This window comes from Crotalus tigris, unplaced genomic scaffold (assembly GCF_016545835.1).
Source record: "Crotalus tigris isolate CLP2741 ecotype Arizona unplaced genomic scaffold, ASM1654583v1 scf7180000017666.379230911805:20528666, whole genome shotgun sequence".
In the NCBI taxonomy this organism is placed as follows: Eukaryota; Metazoa; Chordata; class Lepidosauria; order Squamata; family Viperidae; genus Crotalus; species Crotalus tigris.
Genome location: NW_024096552.1, coordinates 12,975,926 through 12,994,374, shown reverse-complemented (window position 1 = coordinate 12,994,374; position 18,449 = coordinate 12,975,926). Strand labels below are relative to the sequence as shown.

Below are 18,449 nucleotides of genomic sequence, written 5' to 3'. Positions count from 1 at the left end.
TAGCAACAAAGAAGAAAAATAACAGCTCTCAAAAGAAACCAGCATGGCTGCATAAAGAACTCTCTGATAAATTGAAAGATAAAAAGGACAAGTATAGAAAGTGGAAAGAGGGGCACATAACTAAGTCAGAATATCAGCAAATAGCCCGAGCCTGCAAAGATGAAGTGAGGAAAGCTAAGGCTCATAATGAACTAAGGCTTGTGACCAAAGTCAAAAATAACAAAAAAAGCTTCTTTCAACATGTAAAAAACAAGAAAAAAAGTGAAGGAAATGATTGGTCCATTAGTGGGTGAAAGTGGCAAGAAGGTGACAAGCAATAGGGAGAAAGCAGAACTATTTAACTCATTTTTTGCATCTGTCTTTATACAAAGGGGAAAAACAGACCAACCTATCAAAAATAGTGCCATAAAAAACAGAATAGAAACACAAGTTAAGATAGGCAAGAAAATGGTAAGTGAGCACCTGTCCAGCCTAGATGAGTTCAAATCACCAGGACCAGATGGATTACATCCCAAGGTTCTCAAGGAACTGACAGATGTGATCTCAGAACCACTGAACTATATTTTTCAAAGATCCTGGAGCACTGGGGAACTACCAGAGGACTGGAAAAGAGCTGATGTAGTTCCCATCTTCAAAAAAAGAGAAAAAAATGGATCCAGGAAATTACAGACCTATCAGCCTGACCTCAATACCTGGGAAGATTCTGGAAAAGATAATCAAACAACGAATCAGTGAACAACTAGAGGCAAACAAAGTCATTACTAAAAGCCAACTTGGGTTTGTCAAAAAGAGATCATGTCAGACAAATTTTGATAGGTTGTGCTATAGTTTCTTTTTGCATGAGAATAAATACGACAAATACCACCCAATAGTTTGACATAAAGATCAAGCATCTAGTGACATGAATTTATTTTTAAATAGTTTGAAACCTAGGAGGAAAAAAAATGATTTCATGGTTAGGGTTTAATGTTTAATGTTATGTTTAAAATAACAATTAATTATTGGTGTGTATATATTACTGAAACTATTGATTATTGAAATACCATACATTTTAGGCAAATAAAAGTACGATATGCAATAATAAACAAAAGAATATTGTATTTTATATCAATAAAACAAATTATATAGATGCCAAAGTTTTAGTTTAATAAAGTTGACTAAAAATGCTATAAGATAGCAAAACAGTACTGCTATAAAAATATTAATGAAATGTTAATGAAATGTTTCAGAATAAAATGAGAAAATTTCCAGCAATGAAAATTTCAAAATAAAGTGAGAAAATAGTCCATCAGAGAACAAAATTATGGGGAACTGAGTGTACATTAATTTTTAGTTCAGAAATTGATTTGATGAAAAGCACAATTTCATTTCAGTTACTGGTAATAATAACTAATGAAAACATTATTCATCTAACTGTTTCTAGAATATGTGTACATTTGAACATCTGCCTGACAGCTGTTTCATATTTTAGTATGAAACTAGAGAGTGTGGGATTGTTGTTTCTAGATGAGCTTCAACTGGGTGGTCAACATGTCCAGCCACCCACTATCGACCGCAGAACACAGAAAGGCCTGAACTATAACACAGACGATGCTAATCAACTAGAATTCTTTGCAGCCTTAGAATGAGCATTTAAAACCACAGACCTTCCCACAGAGACCGAAGAAAGCATCAAACAATCATACCACAAATCAGAAGAAGACAAGAACAAAACCAACTCAAAGCAGGGGACAGAATAGCCCTTAAAAACTCAAAGAAGGACCAAATTATCGCCATCCTATCAGCAAACAAAGTTCCAACACTGTTGTCATGAATAATATAAACAAAAAGTGAAAGAATTATTAGAAGACAAAGAAACTTTCATTCCAGTGAACATCAATCCAATACAGAAACTTGATAAATCTTAGTTACTTCACCAAAGAAGGTGAAATCACCAAAGAAGACCAGTGGCAGATGAAAAGTAGTGGATCCATCCTTCCATACTTCTATGGATGGGATGTCCCAAAACACATAAGCCAGACATACTTCTCTATTCAATTGTATCATTACCAGAGACCTCAACCTATAACATCGCTAAAAATTGACAAAAAAGTTTACCAATCAGGGCAGCAAATACTCCATCAATTGCCCACTGCAGTATCTCCAAGGAATAAAAGGTGTGAAAATAGAAGATGAAATCATGGTCTTATTTGATGTCATATCCACAGAGCTAGAATTAGTCAGAATCCATGACAGTACCACTACACAGTACACTTGACCTAATCAAATACACCAGGATTGAAATACCCAGTATCGTGGATTTTATCAATCTTTGCCTAACCACCTTTTTTTACAATTTGATGGAGAAATATATTAACAAATCAAAGGAATACCCATGGGATTACTGCTTTCAGAACTAATAAAAGAGACTGTAATGTAATGCCTATAGTATTCTTATGCATACAACCCAAAGTATGGTTCTGGCACATAGATGATTAACTAGAGAACATACATAAAATCATCAACATCTTTGAAGGAATAAAATTCACTATGGAAAAAGAAAACAAGAACACACTACCATTCCTGGATATCCATACCAAGAAAGGCACATGCCTATCTTAAAACTACCTACACCAACCAAGTGCTCTACTATCAAAGTAACAACCCAATCTCCTACAAGAGAAGCTATGTAAGAACACTATTTAGATGAGTTCAAACTCTTCAGCATCTCTGAACGTCAGAAAAAAGAAACAGATCATCTTTACATCTTTCAGTTAAACAGATACCCATCTGACTTTTTCAAAAAGTGTCTGACCACTCAATCTACTATAGCACAACCAATACTAGCTGTGAAAAACCTAAAAGGAAACAAAAAGACCAAAACATCTCCTCACAGCAATCAACACCCAGATGAGCAGAGATTAACATCAAAATTAATACTATACCAACAATCAAGAATGAAACAATATCTCAAGCAAGGAACTACCAATACAAACAAATGAGCTAAATGTTTCACAACAGCCTAATTAGGGAACCACCAGAACCAATCCCACCAACGCTGTCTGGTCAAGTCACTAATATATAAAATGAGATCAAACCCCACTCCCTTCTTGCACTAATAATGTTACCTAATTTGGTAATGAAACATCTGCCAGAAAGCAAGTTCAAAAAGCACCAAGGACCCCACAATTCAATCCTGTAGAAAGATTGCTGTCACAGTTCTTGACATGAAAAAAGGAGTGCATATTCAGGGTTCATTGTATTGTTATATCATTTTGTAGGGATGGGTAGTGATCCAGATTAAAACACAATAGCCTAATGAGCTCATCGATATAAATCTTTAAAGAAATGGAAGCACATGCAAATAATATATATTCAAGCAAACTAATAATATATATTCAAGCAAACTTAGAATTGCCTATTCTCCTTCAAATCTGGATCATTGTGCAGCCTGAATACATCTTGGTCTGTGGTAGTAATGTTATTGAAGAAGCTCATCTTTTGCTTTTATATATACAAAATGTACATCTGCCCATGTATATCTGGAACATATGCTAACTAGTTGAATTACTTATAAAATCATTTAAAATGTTGACATAATCCAAAAAAGAAAGAGTTTCTGCATTGCTCAAAAAATAGCCAAATTTGTTATTATATTAAAACTCAGTTCCAGCCCTGTACAAAAATGCAAATCAGCTGTTCAGAGATGCCATGAACTGAGAAAACATAGAGATGCATGTGGCTGTTTAATTTTAATCACGTTAAATGTGTAAGTTTGGGGGAAATTTATGATCTGCCCTGTTAGTTACGCACTATCTTTAAACTATACACCTGCTAAGTCAGTTTTATGTTACCAGTAAAAATTCTTGAAATAATTGAGAAATTTCCTTCCAGAATCCTCTATGGATAGTCCTCAACTTATGACCATTTATTCAGTGATTGTTATGACAATACTGAACAAAGGAATTTATGATCTTTGTGCAAAGTTCTGAGTGTTGCAGTGCCATATATGTAATAATGGTCTTCTATATTATTGACTTTAAAATGTTTTTAAAATCACCCTCATTACACTGTTTTTATTTATTATTATGTTTTAGGTCCTGCACAATAAACTTATGATGGAGATGGAGCATCCAACAGTAGGGAAGATTACTGTTCCAGGTTGGCACATTTTCCTTAAGATTGATATTACTCATCAAAGTAAAACAGTTTTTAAACATACTTCATGCATGGGCTTCAATGAGATTCTGTGGCTGCGTTTTTACAATATATTAAACCATGAATCAATAAACTAATTGATAATACACAAAGTGATAGCTAGCTACATAAAGATTAAATTAATATTAAATTAACACTTAAAACTGGATTAATCCCATATTCTACAAAAAATCAGTTGCCCATCCTCAACATAGTTCACTTTAAAAGCAGTTAATTAATCATGCCAATGCATTTGTGCTGGCTAACATAGGGGAAAGTGTTGAATCCCATGGTGGTCCATAAAACAGCCCTGAAGGAAAAAAGAGAACTACTGCAATATTGTATCTCCCAATCCCAATTCCTTGATCTAACCAGAAGATTAGAACAAATGCGCTTGTCCCCCCTCCAATTCCAGTCCCACCATAAACCATCAAGTAACACAGTGGTTCTCAGCCTTTCTAATGCCGCGACCCCATAATACAGTTCCCCGTGTTATGGTGACCCCCAACCACTTATACATCACCGGGTGCCAGGGGCGTGGCCAAAGAAAAGGGGGAAAAAATGGCGGACAGCCTTGTTTGGCGACCCCTGTGAAATGATCGTTCGACCCCAAATGGGGTCCCGACCCACAAGTTGAGAACCACTGAAGTAACATGATTGATATTATACTCAGGTTAGACAAGTTGAGGTCTCCCAATATCATACATCTGGGAAATTTCACTTGTGATGGTGTGTTGCATTCTGGTGCAGAGACAATATTCCCATCTGCTTCCTATAGCCCAATCTCACAAATAACATCTCAGTACCTCTGCAAGCTAGAAAGATATTCTGGATGACAGTTGGTGCTACATTTGAAACCTAGGTGGGCACATCTCCAGAAGGAGTACATACCCATCAGGGCTCATTTAAATTTTCCTTATAATAGTCATCAAATTGTGTTAAGGTCAGTTATCATTTACCTCACTCAAAGATTACATTAAAAAGAATGTAAATTAAGAAATGAGGACAGTAGAGGTGGATGAGAGTTCCTATCTAGATTGGTCCTTACTATTCAAGGCCTGGCTGCTTTTGAGTGAGAAGAACTCCAGGGAGAGGGGGGCTTTCTGTATGCTTTGGTTATCCTGAAGGTAATATGGACAGTTTTGATAGTTGGAAAGAGGAGAATGCTTTACGTAAAGCATCAGAAGGAAAATATTTAAAGTAGTTATATGATTTCTATAGCCTTTTTTCATGTGAATGTGTGACATTTTCTATTTCCTGTCTCTGATTTGTGGGAACATGATGGAAGAGGCCTTCAAATCCTACCTCTTGGCTTATGGAAAGCTCCAATGAATAAAGAAAAAGCACTCTTAACTTGAAAAAAACAATCATAAGCATAGGTTTGATGAAAGGTTCATTTTTGTTTTTTTAAAAATGTTTCTGTTAAACCATCTATGAATGGCAGTCCTCAAATCACGTATTCTACAGTAGTTCCTTTGAAGTTAATTGCTTACCCTGGAGTCAGTTGAACTAATCGGGGAGGGGGGAAGCTATATATATTTGGACATCTGTGTTTGTTTTAGGTTTACCTTGAGCCTTACATAAATTGTGGTCGTATGTGTTTGTATGAAACTTTAAAATATGGCTGAATTAGAAGGACAATATTTCTCCCTTCCATAGGAAGAAGAAAAATCTCTTGAAAATAGTAATTTTGTTTATATATTGTAACTGTGTGAGATGACTTAGAAAGATACAGAAAATTAATGTGTAATGCAGAGCAGAAGTGAGGAAACAGTGAACTCTTACAGTGTCTTACCTTCTACTAGCTTTGGTTTGATAATCACGTTACATTACTAGCTTAAGCACATTAAGGGGAGGAAAGCAGGAAGGAAAAAGAAAGAAAAAAAGCAGCACTGGGTTAACTACTGCTAAGAGGAATAGATTCCTCCCAGGAAGATATATTGATAGTCAGAAGTTCTGTTTTAAATCTTTTAAGGGAGGTGATGTACTATTCTTCTTCTTTAAATAGAATCTGATTAATCAGAAATAAGTTTGTAATTTTCTAATATCCAAGCTAGATGGATGCAACATATTATAAATGGCTGCATTTGAAGATAGTGATAGCTTTAGTTATTTCAGAAGAAAACTCCACTGATTCCTGTGGGACCTGTAACACCCCCCCCCAAAAGCCCTGCTGGATCAGCCAATTGAACAATGTATTCTGCATCTTACAGTGTCAACCAGATGATCTCTTGCCACTGGGGTTAGAGCAATTTAATTTTGAAACAAAAGGTTCTATCTGTAGAAGGCTAATTGGATTATGTAACTTGTCCCCATGATGTATTTATTAATAACCAGTTTCCAAATTTTATTTTATTTTTTATAGTAATGTTATTAGAAATTACAGTTAAAAAGAATGTAATACAATCAAAAAGAAATAAAAATAGAAAGTGAAGAAAAGAAAAAAAATAGAAAAATAGAAAAGAATGTAGTAAAGAAAAGAAGTATATAAAGAAATAACTTCACCCTTTCCACAACAAGTATAAACAATTCTAGTAACTTACCACTTTCTGTTGAAACACAACAAATGATCTCTTCTTCCCATATCCCTTCTCTTTAGGCTATAAACAAAGCCTAAAGCCTTGTTGTTCAGACCTGATCAGCAAAAGTCTATTAATGGTTACCAGAGATAACAACATATCTAAAAAAAAAGTATCTATTTTGACCTTGATCAAATAAACCAAGTTCATATTCTTTCCTTTTATTTGTAACAATATTTATCTTTAATCCAATTAAATGATATCCTAGAACTTGAGTTCTCTTCATTTTTTTTGTCCCTTCTCATAAAATTCTTCAAAGGTTTAACATGACTCTTTTGTAAATCCAATATAAAAAAGTTGTCCAGATCATGTGTTGATTTGTTATTTCTATTTCTTTTTAAATTATAAACACATCAGACAGTTGTATATCTTTGCCCAATGTAGCACCTTTTTCCTTATCAATTTTCAGATTGGTCTGTCATGTCCAGTAAAACTTTTTCCTATTCTTTGAAACACAGTCTATCTATACATGCTTCAAATTAATTTCTGGGTTCCTTATTAAAAAGTATATTTCATTTTAATATTGTAAGCTACCTAGCATCACGTTGGCAAAATGGGCAGCAAACAAATTTAATAAATAATAAAACAAATAATAATACCCTAAAAAAATTATTTGCTCCATTCTGTATTAGTAAGTCAAATTTAAGTGGTATTCTCCTTTAATTGTAATTTTTAATTCCATCTAGTTTTCAAACTGCCAGGTGTCCAATCATGTTTTTCTAAATGTACTTTCCATAGCAAGATTTCTTATAATTAATTCTAAAATCTTATTCCAAATCAATCTTTATCCTTAGTCCATTTGTAACTTTCCAAAATCAAAGTTCTAATCACCCATTTTCTGTTTATTCCTAAAGAATTAAGTCCTTAAACCTGCTTTTTAAACTTTTTGCACTAAGTATTGAAGAAAGAAAGAAAGTATTAAAGATTTGTGTATAGGTAAGATATGACAAATAGGAAGGAAAGATGATGATGATGATGATGATGATAATAATAATAATAATAATAATAATAATAATAATAATAATAAATTACTACAAATACTTGGGTATCCTTCAAGCTGACAACATCAAGCACACTGAAGTCAAGAAAAAGATTAGAGGTGAATACATCAAGAGAGTGAAGAAGATCTTAAAGTCCAAACTCAATGGAGGAAATACCATAAAGGCAATCAACACCTGGGTAATCCCAGTCATTAGGTACACAGCTGGAATAGTGAACTGGACTCAAGCAGAACTAAAAGCAATGGATAGGCAGACCAGAAAAATAATGACAATGAATCATGCCCTTCATCCACGCAGTGACATTGACAGACTTTTCTACCAAGGCGTGGAATGCTACAAGTACATCAGATGGTTGAAGAAGAAAAAATGGCTTTGGAAGAATATCTGAAGAACAATGATGAAGATGCACTGAAATTAGTATATCAGGAAGGCTTACTGACTACTGGAGAGACCAAACTGGCCTACAAGAAAGACCAAATGAAAAACAGAATAGAGGCATGGGAAGACAAAGCACTACATGGCCAATACATTAAAAAAATAGCTGGGAAAGATATTAACAAGACCTGGCAATGGCTAAGAGCAAGAAAATTGAAGAAAGAGACCAAAGGACTAATTCTGGCTGCACAAGACCAAGCCTTAAGGACCCACCCCACTTTGCATCTTAAGAAGACAGAACTCTTGGAATAGTTCTTCCAACAGGCATCCTTTATTAAGAGAAAATGGTTGCAGGCATTCTAGACAGGACTTGGGGGTCCAAGCTCTCCCATTCAAGATTTTAAGGGGTTCCCCAGTAGCCCCACCCAATCACCCCCTTCTTCCAGCGAAACTCTCAGGCATTACACTCCCACCCCCTTTTCCTTACTGCTGGCTGGATGGAGACTTCAGAGAGAACTACATGAAAGGTAATAGCCCCATTCTTATGGTTAGTCCTTTTGGTGATATCCACATTCAGTCACTTTGAAGTGTACTGAAGGAAGTGAGGGCCATAAAGCCCCTTTGTTCACCCCCTTCCCTTCATCATATGACAGAATCCATAGAAGGCAGAAATGGGGTTTTCTATAGTTGATAACTAGAGATGAAATATAATTGGATTCTGACATCCTGCCCCCTCAAAAATAAAACAGATCCACCTGAAAGAAAACAAAACAGGTATAAAAGTTAGTTAGGCTTGTTAGGATATTCTGTGTGAAACTTCTTTAATAGCTTCGGGGCTCTGATATGACGTTTATGGACCCACTCGTTTTGTGAGGCAGGGAGGTGTTTCCAGGCAACTAGGTACTGAGTCACTCCATGATATCTCCTAGAGTCAAGGATTTCCTTTATTTCAAAGTGTTGTTCGCCTTCCACCGTGATTGGAGGTGGTGGTGGGGGGATTTTTGGCCGTAAAGGTGACTGACGCTCTCTTTTCAGCAAGCTGCAATGAAAAATTGGATGTATTTGTCTGAGATTTTTGTGTAATTCTAATTCTACTGTTACTGGGTTTATGATTCTTTTAATTGGAAAAGGCCCTATATATTTTGGTCCAAGTTTTTACAGGAACTTTAGGTATTTTGTAGATAAATACACCATTTCTCCTATAATGAATGGTGTAGGCTCAACCCTTTTTTTATCGGCTTGTGCTTTGTATGCCTGCCTAGCTTCATCTAGTGCTTTTCTGACTATTGGCCAGGTGTTTTGTAATTGTTCCATCCATTCTTTCAGTGATGGGATCGCCGGTTCCTGTGGGGTTAATTCTGGCATGGGATTGAAACTTTGACCGGTGGCTATTTGAAAAGGAGTGTAACCTGTGCTGGAGTGGACTGCATTATTGTAAGCAACTTCTGCGAAAGGGAGTAGGTCTGTCCAATTTGTTTGCTGAAAATTAATAAAACATCTTAAATATTGCTCAAGTACTGAATGACAACATTCTGTTTGTCCATCCCCTTGTGGATGATGGCTAGATGTCAGTCCCTGAGTGGTCCCTAAGAGGGATAAAAATTCCTTCCAAAATGCAGACATAAATTGCACTCCCCTATCAGAGATGATGCATTGGGGTGCCCCGTGCAATCTGTAAATATGCTGGATGAAAAGTTTCACTAAGGCTTTTGCAGTGGGAATCTTTTGGCAAGGGATAAAGTGTACCTGTTTGGAAAACAAATCCGCGACTGTCCAGACAACAGCATTCCCATTGCTTTCTGGCAATTCCACAATAAAATCCATGTCTATTTCACTCCAGGAGGCTGAGGGATTTGCCACTGTTTGTGATAGTCCTGGCGATTTCCCTTGTAACCTCTTTGTAGTAGCATATTTTGGGCAGCTGGCTACGTAGCTTTCTATGTCCTTTTTTATGGATGGCCACCAAAATTGCCGTTTAATTAAGTGTAAAGTTTTTACAAATCCAAAATGCCCTGCTGATTTTGTGTCATGGCAAAGCTGCATGAATGTGACTCTTTGGATTGTTGGTATATATAACTTTTCTCCTACCCAAGGCAACCCGCCTCTCATTGTGCACACATTTTTGTTTTTCTGGAACCATTCATCTGTTTCCAAACTTTTCTGGAATTCAATTCCAGTTTGGCTGTCCAGTTGTGGTTTTAATTTAGCTTGGGTTCTTGTGGTTACTGGTGCTGCCAGTTGTGACTCTGCCACCATTGGTTTAGAGTCTGTGGCTTGCGTGCTGTTATATTGGGGCATGCGAGATACCAGGAAGTTCTTTCTCCCTGGTAAATGTTTGAGCTTAAATTGGAACTGGTGAAAATGGGACCAGCGGGCTTGTTTGGGATTGAGTTTCCTGGGCGCTTTCAGGGCTTTCAAATTTTTGTGATCAGTCCACACCTGGAAGAGGATTTTGTTGCCTTCCAGGAACTGTCGCCACATGAGTAATGCCCAATGTATCCCGTATGCCTCTTTCTCCCATACGGGCCAGCGCTGTTCTGTTTCCGTGAGTTTCTTGGATGTATATGCACAGGGTTGCAATACTCCATCATCGTTTTCTTGTAATAGAACAGCCCCCACTGCCATATCACTTGCATCCACCTGTATTATGAAGGGCTTATCCATGTCTGGGTGCCTTAGTACTGGTTCAGCAGAAAAAAGTCTCTTTAGTCTCTCAAAAGCTGCTTGGCACTCCAATGTCCATGTTAGTGGCTGGCTAGGTTTTACTGAGGATGCTCCCTTCATTTTTAGTAAGTTAGTGAGAGGCAAGGCAAATGAGGGGATGAATTGGCGGTAAAAGTTTGCAAAGCCCAGGAAACTTTGTAGTTGCTTTCTTGTGCGGGGTGGTGCCCAATCTAATACTGCTCTGACCTTCTATGGGTCCATTTCAATGCCCTGTGGAGATATGCGATAACCTAGGTAGTCTATCCTTTCCTGGTGGAATTCGCATTTTGAGAGTTTGGCATATAGGTGAGCGACTCGCAGTTTCTTTAAAACTGTTCTGACAAGGTTGACATAGTCCTCTTTTGTTTCGGTGAAGATAAGAATGTCGTCCAAGTAAACAAGGACCCCCTTAAACAGGTGCTCCCTTAGAACGTCATTGATTAATTGCATAAAGACTGCAGGGCCCCCTTGTAATCCAAATAGCAAGATTTTGAATTGATAGCACCCCATGGGGCAGTTAAATGCGGTCTTCCATTTGTCCCCTTCCTTAATTCTCACGCGATAGTAAGCTTCCCTTAGGTCTAGTTTAGAAAAAAATTTCCCTTTCAAGAGGTGTGACAGCATGTCTTTCATGAGGGGCAGAAGGTATAGGTTGCTTTTACTGATTGTATTCAGGGCCCTATAATCCATGCATAAGCGTAAAGAGCTGTTCTTCTTCTCTCTAAAGAGGACCGGGGCAGCCACTTTAGGCTTTGCTGGCTCAATGAAACCTCTCTCTAGGTTTTTTTTTTTACAAATCTTTCCATTTCCTCCTTCTCCTTTGGGTTCATGGAGTATAATCTGGGCTTCGGGAGTTTTACCCCAGGCTTGAATTCAATGGCACAGTCTTGGGGTCGGTGGTGGGGGAGCTCATCCGCCCTCTCCTCACTGAAAACTTCAGCAAGGTCTCTGTATTCCTCTGGTTTTTCTGGTAGTCCCTTTTCCTCTCCCATGGATGCTTTTTCTATTCTTGATTCTGGTAGCCTCCCTTGGGATTTTAATTCCATAGGGTCCCCCTTCAGGAATTTGATTTCTGTCGTCCTCCAATTCACCCAGGGGTTCCATTTTTTTAACCATTCCATCCCTAGGATCATTGGGCATTCCATGCCTGGCTCACCACAAACTTTATGTCCTCCTCATGTTTGCCCAGGGAGAGGTGTATTGGTAAAGTGGCTAGGGTAGTTGGCACCCTCCTGCTATGGATCCATCTAACTGGCCAAATGAGATTGGTTGTTCCAGTCTCCTCAACGGAATGCCCACATTCCCCACTACTGTCTGGCTAATGAGGCAGCGGGTGCAGCCAGAGTCTATTAAGGCTTTCACCTTCACGGCTTCGGGCATGGGGGGAATTAATATAGTCACTGTCTTGAGGATGAGTGTGATGCATCACTTACCAGGGGTTCGCCCTTCGAGCTGTCATCGGCCCTGCAGTGTAGGTGTCCACCAGCCCTGCAGTGTAGGCTGGAGTTCTTTCCCCCTGATGAGCAGAGGTGGGGGGGTTCCACAATTTCCATCATTCTCATGGCAGTTTCTTTTGGCTTAGCTGAAGACTTTCCGGATTTGCTGATCGGGGATCTGTCTGGGTTGTGCTGGGGAGTTTGGAGCGGTATTCTACAGCTCGATGCCCTTCTCTTCTGCACTTGAAACCCCCATTTGCTTCTTGGCTGTAGCCAATGGTTTCACTGGTTCGTGTGTCAACTCAGGTGGGGGGTGGCTCCATTGTTTTCCTCGGTGGTTTCTCTTCAATATGTCGATCTCTGCTTCCTCTGCCAAGACGTACCATTCCTCAAGTTGCTGTGGGTTCCCTCGGGGCAGGCAAGCATCATATAGGTCATAATTTAGTTCGTCTTTGAAATGGCTAAGGAGGATGACTTCTGTCCAGTTCAGTTTGCTGGCAATGGCCCAGAATTCTTGTGTATATTCAGCTACCGGGCGTTTGCCTTGCCTCATCATTTTTATCCTTTCGCAGGCTTTGCGATCAGCCAGGGGGTCTTCAAATCGCCTTCTCAGAGAGGACATGAAACGGTTGAAGTCGTTGAGCTCTGGGGCATTGGAGTCGTGCAAGTTCACCACCCAGTCTGCAGCCGGTCCGTCCAGTGCAGATTGCACGATCCGGATGTGGGCTTTGTCACTGGGGATGTTCCGCCCGTATTCCTCAATGTAGCTGAGGGGTTAGGAAAAACCGCAAGTGTGTTGGCTCCCCTTTGAATTTCACCTCCAATGGCGGACGTCTTGGAATGGATCAGTGCCCCCGTTATTGGTGGTAGTGTCTTCCATCCAGATCGCCATCTGTGGTTCGGTAGGAGGTGGGGACTACTGGATCAGCAGATGTCCCCGGGTCTTCAGGTTCCACTTCCCACTTGGTGTCTCTCCCTTTGCGGCTCCAGGAGCTGGGGTGGCAGTAGGGCTCAGGATTCTCCTCTCCTAGAGAGCTGAGAGTTCTCTTCATCAGGTCAATAGCTTTCTCTAGGATCCAGTCCGAGTACAGTGCCCAGCTTTCTTCCTCTTCACTTGCGTGCAGGGATTTCTCCATCTCCTGCTTCCATTCTGGTTGCTTGGTCCCCCATCTCAGGGTCACCTTTCTTGATTCCTTTCCCCACTCACTTTTCTTTCCAACACCCATTGACCAACGAGGCTTGTGGTCCCGTGTCTTCATTACTTCTTCTCCTGAGGAATCTGACCTCTCGGATCCCGACATCCGGCAAGGTTCCAGTCGGGGCAACGGCTCTCTTTCTGGGGAGTTTTTCCCCTTTCTTGCTCCATTGTCTGACATGGTAATTTTTTGCAAAAATCCCCCAGCAAGGGTCTTCCTTCCAGGTGGATTAATTTTGCAAGTCCTGTCTAATGTGAGGCCCCACCCCACTTTGCATCTTAAGAAGACAGAACTCTTGGAATAGTTCTTCCAACAGGCATCCTTTATTAAGAGAAAATGGTTGCAGGCATTCTAGACAGGACTTGGGGTCCATGCTCTCCCATTCAAGGTTTTAAGGGGTTCCCCAGTAGCCCCACCCAATCACCCCCTTCTTCCAGTGACAGTTTCAGGCATTACACTCCCATCCCCTTTTCCTTACTGCCGGCTGGATGGAGACTTCAGAGAGAACTACATGAAAGGTAATAGCCCCATTCTTATGGTTAGTCCTTTTGGTGATATCCACATTCAGTCGCTTTGAAGTGTACTGAAGGAAGTGAGGGCCATAAAGCCCCTTTGTTCACCCCCTTCCCTTCATCGTATGACAGAATCCATAGAAGGCAGAAATGGGGTTTTCTATAGTTGATAACTAGAGATGAAATATAATTGGATTCTGACACAAATGCATATAAAGTCAAAATTGAGAAGACAGCAACAGACAGTAAGTCCACCTATGCAAAGAAGCTGAAGAAACAGTGGACCACCGATAAGATTGTTGCAAGAAGATTGCACAGACTGACTATAAGCAGCGGCATGACAAAGTAGCAACAATGGTGCATTGGAAGATCTGCAAAAAATATAATTTGCCTGTAAGCAAAAACTGGTGGGATCATCAAATAGAGAAAGTCATAGAAAATGATAAAATTAAACTGCTCTGGGACTTCAGAATTCAAACAGACAAGCAACTGCAACATAACACCCCAGACTTAACAATTGTCGATAAGAAAGACAAAAAAGTCTGGATAGTGGACGTGGCAGTGCCTGGAGATAGCAGAATAGAAGAGAAAGAACTGGAGAAGATAACAAAATACAAAGACCTACAAATAGAAATAGAAAGATTGTGGCAAAAGCAAGCAAGGGTAGTACCAATAGTGATAGGCTCCTTGGGTTGCAATCCCAAAACAACTGGAGCACCATTTGAACACCATTGGCATTGACAAATTCGCTATTAGTCAATGAAAGGACAAAGGGGGCCTATTCTAGGAACTGCTTACATCCTGCGACGAGATCTGTAATACCATCAAACATCCACATCTGCCTATCCCAGGTCCTGGGTAAGGACTCGATAGGTAGACAAAATGCCAAATCCAGTCTGAACATCTGGCTGACTGTGCGATGATCAATAATAATAATAATTTTATTGTCACTTTGAAAATACACCAATCGGCATACATCAAAATGAAATTTCATTGCATACAGCTCTCAAAGGGTCACCACCTCTGATATACACTCCTTGTTTGTGGCCAGCTCAAGTTACAGATCTTCCATTTCAGTCTCTAGGGAGCGAACGATGGCAAACAGGACAGATGGAAATGGAGTTCCATAATTTCTTTGTCATTTTTCTTTTACTTTTTTAGTTAGTATTAGTTTTCATGATTTTAATACTAAAATAAGTTTAAAAGAAATATAGAAGAGGCATGGTTTTAGCATTCCCCCATAGCAATATTGAAGGGGAAATATAGGAAAATTGGTAAATAACAATGTCCCTCAGAGGCAGATATAATAGAAATTAGAGCTCATGTTTTGTTATTCTGCCAATTTTACAGAATTTCTCATTTCCCAGTTTACCATTTCCTTTCTATATTCCTGTGTATTCTGACTTATTTTGCTTCCATTACTTATTAGACCACAAGACAATTCAGTGTCCTTAAATGTTGCTTGGTTTTGTTACTCAGTATAAACCCAGCTGTAATGGACAATGGTTATCTCATGTTTTACTGTGGTGTTTTTTTTTTCTTTTGTTCTATAATTGTAATAAATTTTCCACTCTCCAATACCCCTTTCTATATAGCAGCAGATATTTAGGGCATTCTGGCTATAATTTAGGGAAAGGATATATAGCTATCAGGACAAGTAGGTCCTGACATCTAATCCTGTTTGAATTTTCCCAGTTCCCTTTTAAAATCAATCTAAATTGGTGGCTGTCATCAGATCTGATGAGAACAATATGTGTAAGGAAGTTTTTTTTTACTGATTCTGAATATTTCTACAATGGAGAATCCCAGATTTTAATAATGTAGGAATGCGAGAAAATTGAACAGACTGTGGAATTTTACGTTCTTTTCATATCTTTTCTTACTCATCCTCACTTTAAGCAAAAAAGCCCAAACTTTATAGTTGCTCTTTGTATAGGATCACCTCAAATCCTATCATTTCATTTCTCCTTTTGTCTTCTTTCAATTTTTTGATGTGTGGTCATCAGAAATGTATACAGTATTCCAAGAATTAGTTGTATTTTTAATTCCAGATGCGTCCAAGGACAGATATTCCCTTTTCTTTTAATAGCACACTGTGTTGACAATTTTTGTTTAACTGTACCCCAGAGCTTTTAGTTTTGATCCTGTTAATGGCTAAACAACATTTGGGTTCTTAAAACAACATGTGTCACTTTGCATTTCCTTACATTGAACTATATTTTCAATCTCAGGGCCTATATATTTTTGTCCACCTCAAAGTCTTTTAAAAAATTTTTATTGAGTCTATATTTCTTATGCCAAAGTTCCTTTTTGCTTTCTTTGTTTGGAAATGTCTTTAGTTTTTAAAGAATAGCTTCTCTAACTTAACTTATTAACTTATTAGCTTAGCTATTCAGGAGTCCTCTTGATAGCACCTTTTCTGATCTATACATTCCATCTAGCTTCTATTACAAGTAATTCTCAACTTATAACTATTTATTTAACAACCATTTGGAGTTATAACAGTTTTGAAAAGAGTTGTAAAATATCATGCTGCCCATCTCCCAGTCATATGACTGCATTTTGGGCACTTAGTAACCAGCTCACATTTATGCCTATTTGCCTGTATGCTGTGGTCATACCAGTTTTACCAATTTCTAGCATTTTTTGTCAGCTTGCAGGGAAAAAAAAACACTCATTTGGGGAAATGGGTTTATACATACTGTTAAGTCCTTGAAGCGAAGGCGAAGGAAAAGAACACATTGCTGTATAACAACCTTTTATTGTGCATTCAGTCAAAACTCCAACAACAGGCCTCCTTTTATATGCCCAGATCCCCAGACAACATGGTTACATAATAAGGCACTTTTTGCGCCTTGCGCATGCGCGCAAAGCCGGCGCCACTCAGTCTGGTCCCGGGCAGCTTTTGCAAAGCCCAGGACCCTTGCAATGTCCCGAGCCTACATTCGCAGGCTCCGGACACAACACCCCTCCCCCCTAGCTTGGAACACCCTGACATCCAAGCATGGAAGGGGTTCCTTACTGTTGCCAACACTCACACTTCCTATCCTTACTTTCTTATTACAAGACACTTAAATCATAATCAAAACAAAATACAGTATTACAGTATTCTTAAGGGTAGTAGCCCTTGTAACTGGACAGCAGTTTTACAAAGTCTGAAAGATATTTGGGGGGGGGGCTTGGTCCTTTGCGACCTCCTCGGACCGGGAGAGTTTCCTGGGTCCAGTCCATGATCCACTATGTTAGATGAGCCAAGACATGGATGGCCACTTACTTCAGGAGACCCTGGTGTTGTTGCCTGACCTACCTGCTCGCCTGCCAGGCTCAGTAGTTCAGGGCTTTGCTGGCCCCCATACCTGGTTGATCTGCCCCTCTGCTGATTGGCTGAGCCTTCTACACTCAACCCAACATCTCTTGGAAGGGTGGTAATCCCCAGATCCACAATGGACCCTTCTTGGGGGGCACTGTCCCTCGCCTCCAAGGTCCGTGGGAGAATAGTCAAGTGTGGCTACAGGCCCCCTGTATCCCGTGGACCCCGATGTGGTGCCTGAGGTGCCAGAGTCAGGAGTAGCCTCTCTGCTTGCCCCCCTTACAGAGGACATCCTTCTGTGAACAATTGCAGAATTGAACCTGCTTCCTTGCTGCGTTGCCAGTTCTTGCACATTATATGAGTTATGTGGATACCCCTGGTCAGTCTCCCTGTCTAGAGTGTTACTGGTTCTGTGTGGAATATGTGGATGACCCCGGGGTGACTCCCTGGCTGGAGTGCGTCTGGGTGTGTGGAATAATTCTGTGCCCCATGAATTTCTGTTTGGAGCACTTGCGGAATCTTGAGATGGGGGGTCAATGATCTCCTCAGCTGCCAGTAATGGCTGCTGACATTGATCCTCAGAATGCACTTTATGACCTTCCTCCCCCCCCAGTGCAGAACCAGGAGTAAAAGGGTGCAAATCCAGCCGCACACCCAGCTGATCTATGTGCCGCCGAAGAATGCGGCCGTCTTCCAAGGACACTTCATAGGACAGAGGTCCAGAAACCTTGCAGACAACAGCTGGTACCCACAGATGACCAGGCCCATAGTTCTGAGTCCAAATGGGAGCACCCACTTGCAGGCTCCTTGGTGCCCGAGGATGCGACCCCAGAGACGCCCCCCATCTGGGTGCAGTCTGTCCAGCTTAGTAATGAGCCGGCAACCCCAGTGAAGTTCAGCCGGGCTCTTTCCAGTGGCTGTGCAAGGTGTGGTGCGATGTGCAAGAAGAAAGTCTGCTAACCTGTGATGCCAGTCACTGTAAGTCAGTCTCTTGAGGGCGTCCTTGGTGGTGCGCACCATACGCTCAGCCATCCCATTAGTGGATGGGTGGAAAGGAGCCGAAGTTGCATGGCGGATCAGGTTGGCTTGAAGAAAAGCCTGGAACTCAGAAGAAGTGAATTGAGGATCGTTATCCGAAACCAGAACATCTGGAAGGCCATG

At 39.9% G+C, this 18,449-nt stretch overlaps 1 protein-coding gene across 5 annotated transcripts in view; it reads left to right on the top strand.

Annotated features, from left to right (window-relative positions):
• SUGCT (succinyl-CoA:glutarate-CoA transferase) overlaps positions 1-18,449 on the top strand; it is a 389,221-nt gene that overhangs the window by 321,676 nt on the left and 49,096 nt on the right. For 4 of the 5 annotated variants that reach the window (XR_005555979.1, XM_039336722.1, XM_039336725.1 and 1 more), the window contains one exon: positions 4,077-4,140. The exons of the other annotated variant lie outside the window; for it this stretch is intronic. Coding sequence is in view for 3 of the 4 variants with exons in the window: in XM_039336722.1 (XP_039192656.1) it covers positions 4,077-4,140 (64 nt within the window). In the remaining variant the exon portion in view is untranslated. The remainder of the gene's footprint in view (positions 1-4,076; positions 4,141-18,449) is intronic. 5 annotated transcript variants of the gene reach the window in all.